Below are 18,305 nucleotides of genomic sequence, written 5' to 3'. Positions count from 1 at the left end.
CCCTCCCTCCTCCAGCACCGTGCCCAGCAGGTTTTTAAGTTTCAAGTTGAATTTTTTTCAAGTTTAATTTTTAAACTTTCTATTCAAGTTTAGAGGTGGGTTGTGTTTTGTTTCTTTTTTTTCCTTCTTTAAAAAGTGCTATGTACACACACTGACCTTACAAAAGCAGTTTAAAACCAAGGGCTGGGTGCCCCCGTCCCACAGTGCAGGGGCCGGGCTCCACAGCCCAGCCCCGGGCCTCTTAGTGTTAAACTTGTGCAAACGCAGAGGGACATCCTTCACTGAGTCCCCGGGCAGAGCGTGGGGGTGACAAGTCCTGTACAAGGTGACAGAGAGGCGAGGCAGTGCCCGGGTCCCACCTGAGCCCAGCTTCCCCCGGCCTGGTGCCATCCCCTTCCTCGGGGTCCCTCCCGGCAGAGCCCGGCCACCACCACGGCCGAGGGCACGTGCCCTGCTCAGTTGACCGTGCTGTTGGGGCTCCTTTCCTCCACGCTCTCCGTTTCATCGTACAGGATCCTGGCTTCATTCAGTCCCTGCAGGGAGACATCATCTGCAAGGAGGAGAGGGACGGGTTAGGAGCCCTCGCAGTGCCGGGCGACCCGCCACGTGCTGGCCCGGTCCTCGTGGGCTCTCCTGCCCCCAGCACGAGGGGCCCTGGCACGTCCCAGGGCAGCACAGGCCCTACACAACACTGCCGAGAGCCCCACCCGTGGGGGCTCCGTGTTCTCCCCCCACCCAGCACAGAGCAAGTCTGGACAACGCAAAGGACGGAGACACAGCTGACATTGAGCAGCCTGGCAAGGGGCACCCGGTCCCCAGTCCTGCCCCTGTGTTTGTCCACCAGCACGAGCAGCAGCCCCTTCACCCCTCGGTGACCACGGGGCCAGGGGCAGCGTGGCTGGGCAGGGGGATCCTGCCCGCCACGGGCGCAGCAAGCGGGCACAGCCCCAGCTCTGGGGCTAGGAGCAGCAGAAGCACGAGGAGCTGAGCCTGCCTACCATGAGGGTCACCCCGCAGCCTGCCACAACCAGGGCCATCTGGAAAGACACTTCTGCTTTAGCCAGGGCTGGCACCGGACACGGGCCTCCCTGTGCCCCCAGCCCCACGCCTGCCCCTTCCCAGTGCCCCCAGCCCTGCGGCCACACTCACGGAAGCGGACCCGGATGGGCCAGATCATGATGCAGCACAGGGACACGGTGGCAGCCATGGCAATCCCCCCGGTGACCAGCACCATCACCCAGTGGTAGAAGCTGATGCAGGCAGGGCAGCAGAGCTCAGTCCTGCAAGGAGAGGCCACGGCTGAGCTTGGTGGCGGGGACCAGAGCGCTCCCCAAGCACCCCGGGGCTGCTGCCACCCTCCCGCTGCCTAAAGCAGTCCCAAGTCCTCGCCACCAGGACTGGGACACGGGGGGAAGAGCCCAGGGCAGCAGCATGGACACAGCGATCCCCAGCCCCTTCAGGCGTCTGAGATGCAGCCGTTGTTACGGCCAGAGGAGAAGGCGAGGAAGGATTTAGGATGAATCGGAGCTAGTTTCCACCAGTGCCTCTCAGCAGGGCTGTCAGAGCATGCCCCCACGGGCTGTTTGCTGCCAGGACCCCGGCGGTCTGGCTGGAGCTGTCACTAGGTTGTTCATGCTCCACAGGGACACTTACGGGCACGGGTGCAGGTTCTGGATCGCCATCACAGCCAGGCCGTTGGCCATCTTGTCCGTGAAGCTCATGGCCCCGTAGACAAACGCACCGCTGTGCTGCGAGGGGAGAGGGAGGCTCACCCGCTGCTGCGTGGGGCCAGCCGGTGCCACGCAGCGCAGCGAGCGAGAGCCGTGTGCCCTCTCATGGGCAGAGCCCACATTACAGCACGGCCCGGGCACGGTTCAGGGCTCTCTGCCTGCGTGGGGACACGTCTCCTGCCCGCCGGGCTCCCAGCCCTGCCGGGACACCCGGGGCACGTACCGTGTTGGTGCCGATGAGGTCGGCCGTCATGGAGAGGGAGGTGACCAGGATGGTGGCGGAGCCAGCGCCGAGCAGCGCGGCCGCCCCGTAGATCTCCGCTCCCATCGTCCTGGTCAGGGTCACCCAGGAGGCGAAGGCCAGGATCACCAGGATGCCCACGAAGTACGTCAGCTGCTCCGGGACAGCGTGGGGACGGGCAGGGGGAGAAGGCAGAGCTCAGCACCCAGCAGCTGGCTGTGCCCCAGACCCCGGTGACACCCCGCCAGCGGGGCATCGGGGCCAGCCGCTGCCTGGGCTCACAGGGACGGCCCTGGCTCGCTCCCAGCGGGTTCGGGGCACTGTCCCCAAACAGCAAGGGCCTCGCAGTGACCAGCCTGTGCCCAGAGGAGCTGTAGGTGCCTTGCAGGGCACGGGGACAGCCCCAGCCGTGCCCTGCACCCCCTGGCAGGAGCAGAAGGTTTTTTTTCTTTTTTTCTGGGAAATGGCATTTGCTCCGGGGCAGAAGGGGGTGTGCTGCAGGGGCAGCCCCATCCTGCCGGGGCTGCAGACCCCACACCCCCAGCATGCTCAGGGTGGCTCAGCCTTGGCCTCTTCTGGGCTTCTCGGGGCTCTCCCAGCCCTGCCAGGGCTGCTCAGGACAGGCTGAGTCTGGGCCAGCGTCGCTTTCCCAGACCTCAGCACCCGCAGATGTGCAGGACAGGCCCATGCCACCCCTTGCCCTGCCCTGTGGGACCGATGCTGCAGCAGGAGGATTCCTGAGGGGCCCCTGCTCTGCAGCCGGGCTCCGGTGTGCCAAGTGCTCTGCTCCCCTGTGGGTTCAGGACCTGCCTTTTGTGCCCAGCCCCTGAGCTCAGGAGCAGGTTGTTATGCCCTGGGTCTAACTCAAGCCTCACCAAGCCCCCAGGACTCACGTTTCGACCTATCCACTTATTCACAGGCTTCATGAGGAAGGAGGACAGGAAGCCGCTGACGTACAACACCAGGGGGATGGTGGCGATGTATTTCTGTGAGCGACAAGCAAGGGGAGAGGATCAGCTCCAGACCACTCGCACAGGACCCCTGCCCGGGTGACCCTGACGTGCGGGCAGGAACCTGCCCCGTGCCCACCTTGGGCAGCAGCAGCGAGTTGGTCAGGTACATGGCGATGTAGGTCTGGGACAGGTTGACAATGAGCCGGGTGGCCATGTAGAGCACCGCCACCTGCAAGGGGACAGAGAGAGCAGCGCTCAGCCCGCGCCGACTGGAGGAGGGGGACGGGGCACGGCCGTGGCAGCCTCCTGCTCCTACCTGGTAGAAGGCAGGCTCCAGCAGCCAGTCCTTCCAGGCCAGCAGCGGGCGCGGGCACCTCGTGGGCTCCTTCTGCAGCAGGGGCGTGCTCTCGGGCTGCGGCAGGGAGCCCAGCGGGTACGGCTTCTCTTTGGTGCCCAGGTGGAAGATGAGGGAGAAGACAGCCCCCAGCCCCACCACGATGAGGGACAGGTTCTGGGGGAGGCAGAAGGGGGTGAGCATGGCACAGGGTGCCCTCTGCCTGCTCACCGCCCCCCCTACACCAGGAGTTTGGTGGGCTAAAAGGGGGTCTCAGAACCCAGGGAGAGTTGGCGCAGCCCCTGCACAGTGCAGGAGGTGACTCTGGGGCACTGCCACTTCACTCCCTCCAGTACCTCCCAGTACAGCCACATCCCACCCAGGGAAAAGAAGGGACCCCAGGGACCGAGCCGTGCCACCTACCCGAAACACGGGGACATCCTGGATGCCCAGGTGCTCCGTGCGCTCAGGCCGGTCCACCTGCAGGTTCAGCAGCAGCCAGGCCAGGCCGTACACGGTGATGTTGGCCATGACGGTGAAGGCATACCTGGGGGAGATGGCACGCCAGGGTGACGCAGAGGGACGAGCGCAGCTCCGGCCACAGCAGGGACACCTCCACCCAAGGCTGCCCGCCAAACCAGGCACGCTGCAGCCAGCTTTGCACCACAGCACCAGTGCGGAGGTGACACCTCCAAGAGCGCGCAGGGACAGGCCAGCCCTGGCCATGCATTAGCCTTACTGGTGCACCTCCCAGCACCCCCAGTCCAAGCAGGGGGCAGGACCAGAATAAAACCAATCCCCCTTGGGCCAGCCTGCCCAGCCCCAGCCCACCCCGAGCCGCCTGACCCAGCACCGCAGCGTGGGGCCCCTTGGCCCTGGGTGACCTGACGCCTCCCTGCGTGCTTCCAGCACGGGCGCAGCGCTGCGCCTGTTACCTGACGGAAGGGGAACTTCCTCCCACCGGGGCAGATAACGAAGCCCTGCTCCGGCTGATAAAGTCCCCTTCCTGCAGCCCGGCCCCGTCAGATAAGCAGCGCGGGCTCTGTGCCTGGGGCTGCACGCACTGCCCTGGGGACGCTGCCGCCTCCGGGACGGCCTGCACAGGGCAGTGCCCAGCCCTCCCCTCCCCGGGGACACCTGGGGACACATTCCTCCCGTGTGAGCATCAGCCTCCGGTTCCAAAGGAGAAAGTGCTCCCTGGGCGTGAGCTCCTCTGCGCCGATGCACCCTCTGAGGCTGGGGCAGAGGGTTTGGGGACCTGGCACCCCAGTACCAAGGGGGGAAGGGAGCTGGCAGGCAGCCCTGCCTCCGCCTGCACCACAGCACAAATCCCGGCTGGGTTTGGTGGAGAGCTGTGGATTGTCTCACATCACCGCAGCACGGCGACAGCTGTGTCACCGGCATCCTCGGCAGCAGGACCTTTCCCCTGGCACCAGGAACCCAGAAGACCGGTGTCACCTGGCTGTGTCCTGCAGGACACCCACACGGCCCCAGCCCCGTCCTGCCAGCCCAAGGGCTCCAGCGTGCCCAAGGTGCCTGTGGCAGGGCAGCACGCAGAGCCGTGCCGCGCAGGGGACCTCTCCCCACGGAGGCGAAGGGACTCGGCTCAGAGGACAGCCAGGGCTGGCCACGCTCACCTGAAAGCCGTGAGCTCCACCTTCTCGTGGTCGCTGGTCACCAGCTCAGGGATGAGGGACAGGTGGGAGATTTGCGTGGCCGCCCAGCCGAACTGGAAGATGACGATGAAGGGGAGGTAGTAGATGAAGGCTGCCCACTGCGGCGTGTTCTCCTTGCAGCCCAGGCAGGGGCTGAAGATGAAGGGGAAGGACACGAGGACGCAGGTGGTGCCTGGGGGAGAGAGGGGAGCAGTGAGGGGCTGCGAGCCCAGCGCCGTGGGACCCACAGCTGGCTCCTACCCACAGACAGGTCCTGCCCCAGGGCTGCGGGGGGGATCAGCTCCCCCCTGGTCGCTGCCCACCTCCAGGCCTGCAGATAACCGGCCCCAAGGCCACGCGCCGCCGCGCCGTCTGCCTGAGGGCGATAAGGCGCCCTGAGCACCGGGACGGCTCCAGCTCCCGCAGGCGCACGGCCTGCCCCTCGTCCCTTCTGCTGCAGGGAGCCACGCAAAGCGGCAGCCAGGGGCATCCCCAGCGGCCCCCAGCGCATCAGGGGCAGGAGCAGATCTGTCCCCACGCCGGCATCAGACGCTGCTGCCCTGATGGGAAGGTCCCGGCTGAGTCAGTGACACCAGAGCCAGGTCCCTCCCTCCGCCACAGCCCGGCAGTGTCCCCTTTGCACGCCACGGGGACGCCTGCGTGGAACAGGCAGGGACAGGCCGGCTTCTCCCTCCCCTTCCACAAGGTTACGGATCAAATCCGCCGAGATGCTTCGCTGCTCCCGAGGCCCGGGCGCCGTGCCCTGCTCCGTCCTGTCCTGCGCCGGGCACTGCCAAACCCACAGCACCCGCTGGCCACAAAGCCGCAGGAACCCGATCCCACAGCCCAGGGGAACCCGCAGCCGCTTCGCCAGGTCCCCAGGCTCCCCTCTCTGCAGGACTATGCAAGATCCTTTTCCTGACGAGAGATTTCTCCCTCCCTCAGCCACAAGGGCAGTTCCTCCCCGTCACTTCCACTTGAGGAGGATGCCCGAGGAGCACGCGGCCGCAGGGGCTGCCAGGAGCAGAGCAGATCCCCCCGCCCCGCGCCCAGCAAGGGCAGGCAGCGATCCCAGCCCAGCCTGGGTGCCCGTGAGGACCCCAGCAGGGTGCTGGGTGCTGCCCTGCACCAGCTCACCGCCGGCTCCAGTGCTCCAGGAGCTCCCCGAAGGACAGGGGCTCAGGCACACCGCGGTGTCCCTGTCCCACCCAGGGAAGGGAAGGCTCCGAGAAGGTGCAGAACTCGGACCAGAACTCGTGCCTGTGTCAAACACCCAGCCCAGCCTGGAGGATCGGTGAGGCTCTGCCCCCCGCCCAGCCTCGGGCCCCACAGGGTCGGGCTCTGCAGTCCCCGAAGGGCTGCGAGGGACTTGCCCGCGTCCCCGGGGAGCGCTGGGGCAGGAGCTGCAGTCCCTGGGCCTCGGGTTGCTGCAGCTCCCACATCCGCCCCGACACCCCCGCACGCCAGAAGCCGTTTGTGTCACGCCTGTCGCTCTGTCCTCCTGGCAGCCCCCAGGGACGGGCAGTGCCACCAGGGCCAGCACAGGCCATCCTCGCGGAGCCAGGCTCCTGCAGCGGGCTGTCACAGCAGAGCCACATCCCCATGTGATGCGGCTCCGCTGCGAGCCCAGAGCTGTCCTGGGGGCCCCTGCTCGTCCCAGCAGGACCACAGGAGCCCCTCAAGGTCCCAGCTCAGCTCCTAGCCCAGACCCAAAGGCCAGGAGCTCGCAGCCTCAGTACAACCCCAGAGTGCTTGCACCACCCGATCCCCACCTCGCTGCTCCTCCACCACGCAGCAGACCCGTGTGCAGCATCGCCTTCCCAGCAGGGCCACCAAAGAGCACCCAGGGCCACCAAACCAGCCAGCAGGGCACAGACATCATCCCCACGGGGGGCACCACGGCCCTGCACAGGGCTCCGGGAGCCCCCCAGCACCGCGTGCAGGTGGCAGAGGTCCAAGCTCTCATCTCGCAGCCCTCCAGGGCAGAGTCACGGGAACGCCAGGCTACAAGTGGGCGAGCGCAGCACAGCCGCTGCAGGCAGGGGATTTGGGGCAGCACGGCCAGACTCGCTCAGCAGTGAAGCAAGGAGCTGCTCCCACCCCATGGCTGCAGGGAGCTGCCCCGCAATCCTACGGGCAGGGCGCGCATCCTGCAGCAAGCCAGCTTCCCCAGAGCATCGGCCCTGGCAGCCCCGCCGCCAACCAGCCCAGCACCGCGGAGGGGAGATGCTGCCGATAGCAGCTCGTGGTATCTCCCCCCGCAAGGCTGTGGTTTCACAACGTTTCCTCTGATCTGAGCATGGGTTGCTGCCAGATGGGCCACCCGCTCCCACGCGCAGAAGCCCGTCACCGCAGCGTGACCCAGCGGGCCAGGAGCGGGACCAGCAGGGCCAGCCCGGGACCAGGCTGAGCTGCGGTGGGATGGGGGAGGCGGTGGGGTAGCACTCACCTTCCAGGAACAACCCCATGCTTTGGCCAGGGAAACGCAGCCTCAGCCCGTGTCCGCAGCCTCAGCCCGTGTCCCCAGCCTCAGCCCGTGTCCCCAGCCTCCCCCGTGCCACTGAAGCAGGCAGGGCCAGGCTGGAGCTCAGCCCCAGGACCTCGCGGTGCCGGCCGGGGGCAGGCACAGCCCCCATGCAAGACGTGATTCAGAACTTCCCCTTCGGGTGCACCCGGCCGATGCAGCGCTGCCCATGCCGGAGTCACAGCTCCGGCCACTTCCCTAAATTCAGAGCGCAGATCTCCCAGATGCTGCGGCAGGGGGTGAAACTGCCGCCCCTGCACCCCCTTTTTCTGGCTCCCTTCAAGGCTGGGAGGCCAGGCCAAGCCAACCGCCGGGCAGCCCAGCTGCTTTATCAGGCTGCCGTTCGGTGGCATGAAGCGGTTGGCAGGGTGAAATTTGGCATCAAGATAACAGCACCCACAGCACAACCGTCCTCTCCCCGCACGGGTCCGCTGGCACCCTGGCGGTGCCGTGCCCCTACCAGGAGGAAGCGCCGAGGGTCTCCATCTCCTGCCCACGGAGGTTTCTCCACGCTCACCGCCCCATTCCCCGTCGGGGCAGCAGGGACAGGGCAGGCTCCTGCGTGTGCCACGGCTCCGAGGACCCTTCTCCAAGTCACGCTGTCCCCTCAGGGAGGGCCCCCGACGGCAGCAGGGCAGCCCAAGCACTTCAGTGCCTTTTCCACCCATGTGAGGTGGGGACCCGTTAATAATTCACACGGACCTGGTTCTGCCTCCTCCTCGTTCCCACGGGGCCTTTCCTCACCCGGAGCAGAGCCCACGCGTGCCCCGACCCGGGGAGCCCCAGCCTGGTCCCCAGCACCCGGAGCAGCCCCGGCGAGCAGAGCATCCCGCACCCCAAGGTCACCCATCACAGCTGCTGCACGGGGAACTTCCCGCTCGCAGGCAAGCCCCAGGTAAATCCCCGTGCTCACGGGAAAGCCCAGATTTACCTTTCGGTCTCTTTTTACCCCTTTGCCTTGGTGCCACCCCCACACAGGGGGACACGGGGCCACCCCACGCCACTGCAGGGGGACGGCACCCGGGCAGGACAGGGACGTCACACCACCACTTCCCCTGCACCCCGTTACCCCCATGGGGCTGCCCCACGCCTGCTCTGCCCCGTTCCCACCTCGGTGCCACGGGGGAGGTGTTACACCCCCCATCTGGGGCACCCCAAAAAGGCCCCTGCAGGCAGCATTGGTGCTGGGGGCGCTCGGCAGCATTGGGGCTCCAGCAGAGCCCCCCTGAGCCCCAAAGCTGCCTGGCGCAGCAGCTCGCTCTCTGTTTGGGGGAACCCCACCGAGCCCCCCAGGGAAGTACCCCCAGCACCCCAACCCCTCTCCAAGGCCACCCCCTTGCACAGACCCTCAGCCCCCCGGGCTGGGGGGGGGGGGATTCCCGCAGCATCCCAGCCCTTACCAGCCAAGTGCCAGGATTTCCTCCGGCCGTAGCGGCCGCAACCGGCCGAGCGATCGGCTTCGTAGCCGAGCAGCGGCGTGCAGAGCCCGTCGGCCACCTGCCCGGCCAGCAGCAGGCCACCGGCCAGCCGGTGGCTGTAGCCCAGCACGGCGTGCAGGTAGAGCAGCAGGTAGGTGAACCAGAGCGAAGCGCACAGGTCGTTCAGGAAATGCCCGGCCGCGAAGCTCAGCCGCGCCCGCAGCGGCAGCGCCGCCGCCGAGCCGCCCGCCCCAAGCGAGCTCCTCCGCGGGGGCTCCGCCATGCCGGGCCGCTCGCACCGGCCTCGGCCGCCCGCTTATAGCGCCCGCCGGGCCGGGGCGGGGCGGGGATGGAGCCGGGGCGGGACGCGGCCTGCGGCGGGGGGAGCGGCGGCGGCGGAGGTGGCGGAGGTGGCGGCGGTGGCGGTGGTGGCGGCGGTGGTGGCGGTGGCGGCGGTGGCCCCGCTCGGGCACCCGAGCAGCACAGGCCTTGACCCCCCCCATCCCTGCCGTCCCCGCTCCCCGGTGCTGCCCCCCCCCCAGCACCAGGCCTGGCCGAGGCACGTCCAGCGCTGGGGGCTCTATGGGGTCGGGATCGGGAGCGGTGCAGCTCCTGCGGATCCCTGCCTGCCTTGGTGCAACCCCCCCCCCGTGTTGGGGACACGCTGGGGACACGCTGAGAACACACTGGGGACGTGCTGGGGGCACACTGGGGACACACTGGTTCCCAGGGGGATCCCTGGGGCAAAAGGCTGGGTGCTGTGGGCGCAGGGGGGGACACACGCTGTCCGTGATGCCCCCAGGCGCAGAGGGGGACACACGCTGTCCATGATGCCCCCCACCGCTGCGTTGGGCAGAAAGGGGCACGAGGAGGCTGGGGGCCTGCCCCAGCGCTTCGCCCCCTCTGCCCCCTCTGCCAGCCCCATGGGTCCCCAGGGATCCCCCCAGGGTGCTGCCGGGCTCCCATCGCCCCGTCCCCTGGAAGCGCCCTCCCCGTGGGCGCATGCCTGCTGCTGGGGGGGGGGTTTCTCTGCTGCGGGACCATTTCTGGGCGCTCGGGGATTTTGAGGCTGTTTCAAGCGGGTTCTTGGTGGCTCTGATCCCGGAGGCGCAGCGGGACAGAGCTCTGCCCGTGGGGTGGGGGCGAGCATCCGCAGCCCCCCCCGGTGCCACCCGCTCTGCCCACGGGGATGCTGAGATCATGGGGACGAAGCTGGGGGCTGCCAAACATCGGGGGTAACCCGAGCAGGTTGGGCACCTCCGGGAGAGCCGGGCTGGGGGCTCCCGGACCGTGCGTTTTTGGGGACCCTTCCCCAGATGGTCCCTAGGGACCAGCTCAGGCCACCCCCCCTTAGTGACCGCCACCGAGGGGGGGGTGACAGAGACACCCCCGCTGCGGCCGTGGCGTGTCGGCAGCAAAGGGGTGACGGAGCCCCGGGGCCGGGATGCTCCGGATAAACAAGTTACGTCGGTGCGAGGTCTTGTGATTCCTGCGGCGGCTCCAGCTGCGAGGGCCGGGGTGGTGGGGGCCGTGCATCCGTCCCCCCCCCCCCATCATGTGAGGGCACGGCGGTGACTCAGGGAGGCCAGGAGGAAGCGAAAATCCAGGGCGATGGGCGAGCAACCCCAGGGAGGGAAGAGCTGGGGGGGGTTGCCCCAGCCGGCCCCCGGCCCCACAGCTGGGAACTGTCTGCCCCCTCCCGTGCCCGTGCCCCCCAGCCCCGCGCATCGCGCGCCCCGGGGTTTGGGCACCCCGGACGTCGGGTGCTTTGGGCACCTTGGGGATCAGTCACCCAGGGGTGCTGGGTGGCACCGTGGGCATCACGGGCCCTGGGGTTGCTGGGCGCTGCACACGCCGGGTGCTGGGCATCCCGCGCACCCTCGGCCGTGGGCCTGGTACTGCCCCGGCGCTGCGCACCCTGGGCACCCCATGCCTTGGGCACCCCATGCCTTGGGCACCCGGTGCATCTCCTGCACCCGCCGTGGGCACCGCGCCCCCGAGGCCCTGCGCACCCTGGGGACGCCCCGTGTGCAGGGTGGGGCACGAGCGGCCCTGCCCCACGCAGAGCCCTGCCTGGCCGGGGGTCCCCCCTGGGGTGGGAGCGCTGGGGTCCCCCCGGCACCGCCGGCTCTGCGCAGTGCGGGCACCGCGGGCACCGCGGGCACTGCTCCTGCTCTGCGCCTTCCTCTGCAGCTCCGCGGGGTGCGGGGTCAGGGCAGGGGGTGCTGGGGTGCCCCAGGGAGGGGGGGCGCTGGGTCACTGGTGGTCTCGGGGGTGGGCACTGGGGGGCACTGGGAGCAGTGTGGGGGAGTACTGGGGGCACTGGGAGGGGTGAGTGTTGGGGTCATGGGAACCCCGACTCCAGCAGGCACTGGGGGTGCTGGAAGTAGTGGGAGGGGGTGGCTTGGGGCCACTGGGACCCCAAAAGGAAGCATTGGGGTCTCTGGGAGGACTGGGGAGGGGTAACTGGGGGCACTGGGACAGCCCTGGGAGCACTGCGAGCAGTATGGGGGGGTCCTGGGGCCACTGGGACGCCCCTGGGCTGGGCACTGGGGGCACTGGGGGCACTGGGGGCACTGGGGGCACTGGGGGCACTGGGAGCGTTCTGGGTCCGCGGGCCCCCCCCCGCGCTGCTTGGCCTGGTCGGCGCTGGGGGGGCACCCGAGGGGGGGCCGCATGCGGTGGGCCCCCCCCCTCGACTTTGCCGTTGCCCCTTTAAGGCGCTGCCCTCCCCTCAACGCTTCCCCGTCCGCACGCCGGTTCCTGATTGGCTGGGCGGCCGGCCGCGCGCGCCGAACCCAGCGCACGCGAGCGCGCAGCGACGGCCCCCGCCTCGCCCCGCCCCTTCCCCGCCTCCTCCCCGTGACGTACACCGGTTGCAGCCAATCGGCGCGCGGCCGCTCGCCCACGGGCCCGGCGCGGGGAGCGAATCGGCGGAGCGGAAGCGGGGGGCTCATTTGCATAATAATAGAGGGGCGTGGCCGGGCGCGGAAGGGAGGCCGAGGGGCCCGGCGGCGCCAGGGAAGGTGGGGGCGGGGGGGGCCCAAGATGGCGGGGGGGGCCGGGGAGGGGGGGATGGGCGGCCTGGAGGTGCTGGGGGGGGGCTGGGGGGGGGCTGGGGGTGCTGGAGGGGGGGCCTGGGGGGCGGTCCGGGGAGGTCCTGGAGGTGCTGGGGGGGGCCTGGAAGGGGCCTGGGGGTGTTGGGGGGGTGTCTGGAGGTGTTGGGGGGGCTGGGTGTAGGGAGGGGGGCTGGGGGAGGGCTGGGGGTGCTGGGGGGGGGCCTGGGGGGGGCTAGAGGGGGCTAGAGGGGGTCTGGGGAGGTCCTGGAGGTGCTTGGGGGGGCCTGGAAGGGGCCTTGGGGTGCTGGGGGGGGCTGGAGGGGGTCTAGGGGTGCTGGGGGGGGCTGGGGGTGTAGGATAGGGGTCTTGGAGGGGGCTGGGAGTGCTGGGGGGGGTCATGAAGGGGCCTGGAGGTGCTGGGGGGGGCTGGGTATAGGGAGGGGTGCTGGGGGGGGTTGGGTATAGGGAGGGGTGCTGGGGGGGGTCTGGGGAGGCCCTGGGGGTGCTGGGGGGGGGCCTGGGGAGGCGCTGGGGGAGCTGGAGGGGATCTGGAAGGGGCCTGGGGGTGTTGGGGGGGGGGCTGGAGGGCGTCTAGGGGTGCTGAAGGGGGCTGGAGGTGCTGGGGGGGGTGTCTGGGGTTGTAGGAAGGGGTGCTTGGGGGGGGTCTGGGGGTGCTGGGGGGGTTGAGGAGGGACGGCCATGGGGGTGTGGAGGGAAAGAGTTGAGCAAGGGGGGGCTTGGCCCGTGGCTTGGGTGGCCCCCAGGGCCCCGGTGACACCCCCGGTTTTGTCCCTCAGGGTCCTGCTCTGAGCTGCCCCCCCGCTGCCCATGGCCCACAGCGCGAAGCAGGCGCCCGCTGGGATGCTGTAAGTGCCCCCCCCCAGCCTGGCAACCGGCACCGGGGGGTGACAAGCCCCCCAGAGAGGGGGGTCACGGGGGGGGGGGGGGGTGACAAGCGTCGCCGTGCCCGCCTCGGGGACCTTTCCTGTAGGAACTGGTGTAAAAAACAAAAAAAAACGTGCCGTGAGATTAGGATCGTCTCAGCCTTGGCTCGTTCAGGACACACCACGTGCGGTCCCCGGGGGACGATGCCCACCCCCCCGGGGACGATGCCCACCCCCCGGGACGTTCCAGCTGCTGCCACCGCTGGGTCCCGGGGCGCCGGGTCCTGGAGCCGCTGCGAGGCCGGGCAGGCGGCGCGGGGAGGTGGATGCCCAAGGGAGCCGAGATAAGGGGAGGAACCGTGCCGGGAATAGCTTTACTTTTTAAAGCATCCTCAGGCACGAAAGGAATCCGCGGCGCTGCGTGGGGGGAGGCAGAGCTCGCCGTCCGGGGGGGTGTCAGCACATTCCCAGCCGCGGTGCGGGACGGTACCGGGCTGGTGTGGCCGGGAGTGTTTTGTTAGGGCTGATAAAGAAGGGCTGAGGCCCGCTGGAGCCGCAGCAGTTGTTTTTTTTTTTTTTTTTTTCTTTCCGGGAGGCTGAAGATGTTCTCACACCTTCCCGTAGCTTCAGTGCAAGCGGCTAGGTCCCGGGGAGGACCAGCCTTAGAGGCGGTGTCCCCAGGGCTCGCAGAAAGGGGACAAAAATTAATTGCCAGGTGAATTGTGGCTCGTGCAGGGCCCTGTACGGAGACCTGGGTTCCCACCGAGCGTGTGATGTGACCGAGGGACGCTGCGAACTAGGGAGCGAGTCCGGATCTGCCTGGCTTTTAGCGCACAGCCGAGTTCTCGTTCCCTTGGCGGGCTTGTGCCTGGCCCCTCGCTATTAAACGTGTCTTGTGACTGGGATGAAAGCACAGCCCGGCCGTGCCGGCCACGCCGCTCGCGCCCTTTGTTTCTCCCCGTGTCCGGCAGGCCTGGCAGCGCTCTGGTGTGGTCGGGTGCGTGATCGGCTGGGCTGCCGCCGGCAGCAGTCGCTGTGATAGGGCCAAAGTCAGAGGATCAAAGAAGCGCGAGCGGGTCGGGGGCTGCGCCGTGGGAAGGAGCCGGCTGAAGAGGGAGCCGGGGCCAGCTGGTGCCATGGGGGCCCCAGGGAGAGGCCGCGGTGCTGCTGGGGGGGTTCCTACCCCAGCTTGGTCTGTGCTGGGGCTGCAGAGGGCGGCTGCTGCTGCGTCAAGATGTGGCGTCGAGCTGGAAAGCGGCCTCGGGGCTCCCGGCCTCTCGTTAGAACTGCTGGGTGCGTCCGGAGGTGGCTCCGTGAGCCTGGTGCCAGCCACCGGAGGAGCGGTTTTGGCCCTGGCTCGTCCCGCCGGCGCCCTGCCCTCCTTGTCCGGTACCCCGGGGGGGTGCTGCCACCAGGATCAGTCCCCACGGCGGCTCCTCCCTTGCCCAGGAGGATCAGCCGGCGCGTGTCGCTCAGGCCAACTCGCCGTGCTGTCTCGGTGGCACATGGGGATGTCCCCGAGCGTTTTTGTGGCCGCCTTCGCTGCTCGCTGCCACCCGGAGCGGTGCTGGCAGCTCCCAGCCCCGCTCAAAACGCCGCCGAGCGGCCTCGGGTGGCCGTTGGACCTCGGAGCAGCTTTTGTGTGCCCGGGGTCGTGTCCTGTCTGCCCAGCGCTGGGCTCTGCTGAGCCCTGGGGCTGCGATTGGGTTTGGGCACTCGGCCTGGGTGGGAGCCAGGGGGCTGGCAGGCCCCGGCGGTGCTGCAGGGGGTGCCCTGATGGATCCAGCAGGCCCCCAGCCCTCTCTGACGGGCGCTCCCTGTCCGCAGGCACGCCGCGGGCAAGGCTCAGCATGGGAACTTCCTGGTGGCCATCAAGCAGGAGAAGGGGGAGGTGGCGCGGGCCAGCAGTGAGAAGCCACACGGCGAGGAGGAGGTGAGCCCCGCTGCCCGCGTCCTTCCCCGCTCCGTCCCCGGGGCTTGGGGCTGTTCCCCAGCTCGCCGAGTCGTGCTGCGGGACCTGTGGCGTGACCGTGGTCAGGGAAGGGCTGAGACCTTGCCCCGAGGGGTGCGGGTCCTGCACCGTCATCGACGCCGGCTTGTCCCTTTCCCTTCTCGGGGCACCAGCCGGTGAAGAAGAGGGGCTGGCCCAAGGGCAAGAAGAGGAAGAAGATCCTTCCCAATGGCCCCAAGGCCCCCGTGACGGGCTACGTTCGTTTTCTGAACGAGCGCCGCGAGCAGATCCGCACGCAGCACCCTGACCTGCCCTTCCCGGAGATCACCAAGATGCTGGGAGCGGAGTGGAGCAAGCTGCAGCTGTCGGAGAAGCAGGTACCGGGGGGGGGGGGGCCCTCATCTTCTGGGGCTGGCAGCTCCCCCCGTCCTGGCAGAGCCTCTCTGGAGGCTCCTGCACCCTGACCCCCCTCTGCTCGCTGCCTGGCACAGGCTGGGAACGGCCCCATCGCATCTCGGGGCGCTCGGAAGCCAAACTCTTTGCGCGCTCGAGGTCTGGGCACGGAAAGCGCCGCAAAGGGGTTACCGGGGAGCCCAGCTCGGTGCTGCTGGGCTGGTGAGCAGGAGCTGGGCCTCGGGGAGTGGGAAGGGGTCAGCAGCACCGCGGGGAGCCCACTGCTGGGGCCGGGCCAGGCTGAGGACGTCTGTGACCCTAGCGGTACCTGGATGAAGCGGAGCGGGAGAAGCAGCAGTACATGAAGGAGCTGCGGGAATACCAGCAGTCGGAGGCCTACAAGATGTGCACGGAGAAGATCCAGGAGAAGAAGATCAAAAAAGGTGGGCCGTGGGACCAGGGGCAGCTGCCCTTTGCTCGGGGTCCGGCCAAGTGGTGCCGGGGCGGCTCGTGGAGGGTAACCCCCTTCCTCCTTCCCAGAGGATGCCGGCTCCGTGGCGGTGAACACCCTGCTGAACGGGCACCCGCACAAGGTAAGGTGCTGGCAGCTCCACGGCCGTGTGGGGAAGCTGGGGCACGTGGCGCTGCTGGGTTTGGCCCCTTTGGGCTGAGGGAGGCTTGGGACGGGCTTCTGGACTGCCCGCTGAAGCGGTGCCTGGAGCTGCAGGAGGCGGCACGTGGCTGTCCCCTCCGCCAGGGGCACGGCGTCCCCTCCGCCCTGCCCGATCCATCCCCTCCTGTCCTCCAGGCTGGGGAGTGCAGCGACACCTTCTCCACCTTCGACGTGCCCATCTTCACCGAAGAGTTCTTGGACCAAAACAAAGGTGAGGGGCTGAGGAAGGGGCCGAGTTTGGGGTGAGGGGACAGGGTCACCGTTCCCCCCGCCCCCTCCTGACCCCTTTGACCCGCGTTGTCCCCGGCAGCCCGGGAGGCCGAGCTGCGGCGCCTGCGGAAGATGAACACGGAGTTTGAGGAGCAGAACGCCATCCTGCAGAAGCACACGGAGAGCATGAACTGTGCCAAGGAGAAGCTGGAGCAGGAGCTGGCGCAGGAGGAGAGGCAGACCCTGGCCTTGCAGCAGCAGCTCCAGTCCGTGCGGCAGGCCCTCACCACCAGCTTCGCCTCCCTCCCCATCCCTGGTGAGCTCGGGGCAGCCCCGGGGACCAGCCTTGCTGTCCCGGGACATGGCGGCCACGTGGAGGGGCCTGAAGCCAGCAGGGGCTGTAGCAGGGATGTCAGTGGGGCGGGGATAACTGCTCGTCTGCTGGGGGGGAGGATCACAGAGCACTTGGGGGCTTTCCAGAGAGTCCAGACGTGCCAGCCAGCTCCTCTATAGCAGGCTAGGACAACTGGGAACTGTCCTTGTCTCCAGATGCAGTCACAGCTTCCTCTGGGGAGGTGTTAGGAACAGGAACAATCCTTTTGTTCCTGGCTTTGTATCAGTGTGAGCTCACTGCTGCAGGAGCCGGGACCTCGTTCAGGGTCTCGTCCCCAGCACGATGCACAGGGCTGGGTGGGGACTCACTGGCTGCTGCCCCGTAGGCACCGGGGAAACCCCGACGCTGAGCACTCTGGACTTCTACATGGCCAAGCTGCACAGCGCCATCGAGAGCAACCCGCTGCAGCACGAGAAGCTGGTGGTTCGCATCAAGGAGATCCTGTCCCGGATAGCCAGGTGAGCGGGGCAGGGCTGGCCGGCGCCCGGTGGGGGTGCGGGGGGGGCTCGGGGCCGTCTCCACACGGTTGTGGGGAAGAGAAGTCAAAAGCCCTGTCATTTGGCCTCGTTTTCCACCCCCTGCAGCGAACACTTGTGAAGAGGACCAGTCCCTGCCGGAGCCCGGGGCCGGCCGGACCACGGCCCTGTCCCTTGGAGCTCACGCAAGGGACAGTCCCTGCTGGTGGTCCGGCTGCTTCCCCCTCCACATCAGCGGGGGGCGACCCCGGCCCCATGGCTGTGACATCTCCGAGGACCTTGAGCTTCTGGGGACCAAGCGGTGCCGTGGCTGAGGCCCCAGCATGAGCACCCCCTGCTCTCCCGTGCGCTCCCCAGCTCCCGCGGCATCGCCTCTGGGCATCGCCTGCGGCCCCGGCTTGCTGAGCCCCCGGGGATTCCCCTGAGCGTGGCCGGTGCCAGATGCGGCACCGCAGCCTGCGGGTGGAGGGCCTGGAGGAAAGCAGCCTCTTCCACGGCGACCCAGGGGCTGCGGGGCAGCTGTGACAGGCCCCTAAGGCAGAAGGGCTGACACCCAGCCCCTCCTCGATGGCCTCGCCTCTCCGCGATAGGGACAGGACCTCCTTCGAGCTGCCCCTCTGCATGTTTGGCTCGGCTCGAGGCTCCTGTCCCCGACCTGGTGAGCGCAGCCAGGAGCGGCAGCCGTGCACCCTGGGGGGCATGGGGAGCCCCTGGGGCTCAGTGCCACATCCCAGCCCCTAAATCAGCCCAGGGACCCTCAGTCTGCAACGGGGGAGGCGACAGGTTTCCTTCCCCGTCTCTTGTTTTATTTAATCTTCCCTTTTCCCCTCGCTGCTGCCCCTTGGGTGCCTTCAGCCCCTCAGCCCCATGCACCCTGCCTGCCCCTTCTGCTTCCCCTGTGCCTCTGGGGCCAGGCAGGGCAGCCCCTTCCCCACACGCTGGCAAAGGCGAAACTTCTGTGCTGAGGGGGAGCGGGGCCGGAGCCCTCCCAGCCCTGGGGAGCCCTCATGGGACCACCGTGACGGCAGCCGCGTCCTCTCCACGCCGTGCCGGGGTCGGACGACCCTGGGGCTGCCCATCAGAAATCTCAGATTGTGTAATTAGAGAGCGTCTTATTTTCTTACTAGCACTACGTGGATTCGGCCCCGGGTTTAACCCGGGGCAGGGGTCCGACCACCCCTCTCTTGCCTGCAAGGTCGGTGCTCTGTAGATAAGTCTCCTGGTTGCCATCTCCTGGTGGCTGCTCGGCTCGGGATGGAGATGGGAGTGAATAAACGTGGGAGAAACCACCTTGGGCTCCGTGTGTTTGTGCTTGGGGTGGGCTTCAAAGGCCAGGAGCTACCTGGAACAGCTTTACCCCCGTGTTGTTGGGTCACAGCCACGAGCTGGCCTCCAGCTGCAAGGGTGATG

General features: G+C 68.4%; 2 protein-coding genes across 5 annotated transcripts; one reads left to right on the top strand and one right to left on the bottom strand.

Annotated features, from left to right (window-relative positions):
* Nucleotides 1–31: 31 nt before the first annotated feature.
* Nucleotides 32–9,191, bottom strand: MFSD12 (major facilitator superfamily domain containing 12). 3 transcript variants are annotated; one of them, XM_083810832.1, is made up of 11 exons: nucleotides 8,838–9,191; nucleotides 4,896–5,106; nucleotides 3,682–3,805; nucleotides 3,241–3,435; nucleotides 3,061–3,153; nucleotides 2,865–2,957; nucleotides 1,954–2,124; nucleotides 1,654–1,748; nucleotides 1,150–1,280; nucleotides 999–1,037; nucleotides 32–550 (listed from the first exon to the last, which is right to left on the bottom strand). In XM_083810832.1, exons 1-11 carry the CDS (start codon nucleotides 9,136–9,138, stop codon nucleotides 456–458), a joined length of 1,548 nt encoding a protein of 515 aa, XP_083666958.1. In that variant the 5' UTR covers nucleotides 9,139–9,191; the 3' UTR covers nucleotides 32–455. The 3 variants fall into 3 exon arrangements, with proteins under 3 accessions (XP_083666958.1, XP_083666959.1, XP_083666960.1); XM_083810833.1 differs by lacking the exon at nucleotides 999–1,037 and having other exon boundaries at nucleotides 8,838–9,190; XM_083810834.1 differs by lacking the exons at nucleotides 999–1,037; nucleotides 1,150–1,280.
* HMG20B (high mobility group 20B) lies at nucleotides 8,886–18,184 on the top strand. Of its 2 annotated transcripts, none has more exons than XM_083810874.1 (10): nucleotides 8,886–9,006; nucleotides 12,712–12,780; nucleotides 14,626–14,731; nucleotides 14,923–15,126; nucleotides 15,465–15,585; nucleotides 15,683–15,735; nucleotides 15,951–16,026; nucleotides 16,126–16,341; nucleotides 16,745–16,877; nucleotides 17,004–18,184. In XM_083810874.1, the coding sequence occupies exons 2-10, from the start codon at nucleotides 12,743–12,745 to the stop codon at nucleotides 17,014–17,016; spliced, it is 960 nt and encodes a 319-aa protein (XP_083667000.1). In that variant the 5' UTR covers nucleotides 8,886–9,006; nucleotides 12,712–12,742; the 3' UTR covers nucleotides 17,017–18,184. The 2 variants fall into 2 exon arrangements, with proteins under 2 accessions (XP_083667000.1, XP_083666999.1); XM_083810873.1 differs by lacking the exon at nucleotides 8,886–9,006 and adding an exon at nucleotides 11,793–11,881.
* The last annotated feature ends 121 nt before the right edge of the window (nucleotides 18,185–18,305 follow it).

This window comes from Anser anser (assembly GCF_964211835.1).
Source record: "Anser anser genome assembly, chromosome: 25".
Lineage (NCBI taxonomy): Eukaryota > Metazoa > Chordata > Aves > Anseriformes > Anatidae > Anser > Anser anser.
The sequence above is the reverse complement of the archived record's forward strand: the minus strand, read 5'-3'. Positions and strand labels throughout refer to the sequence as shown.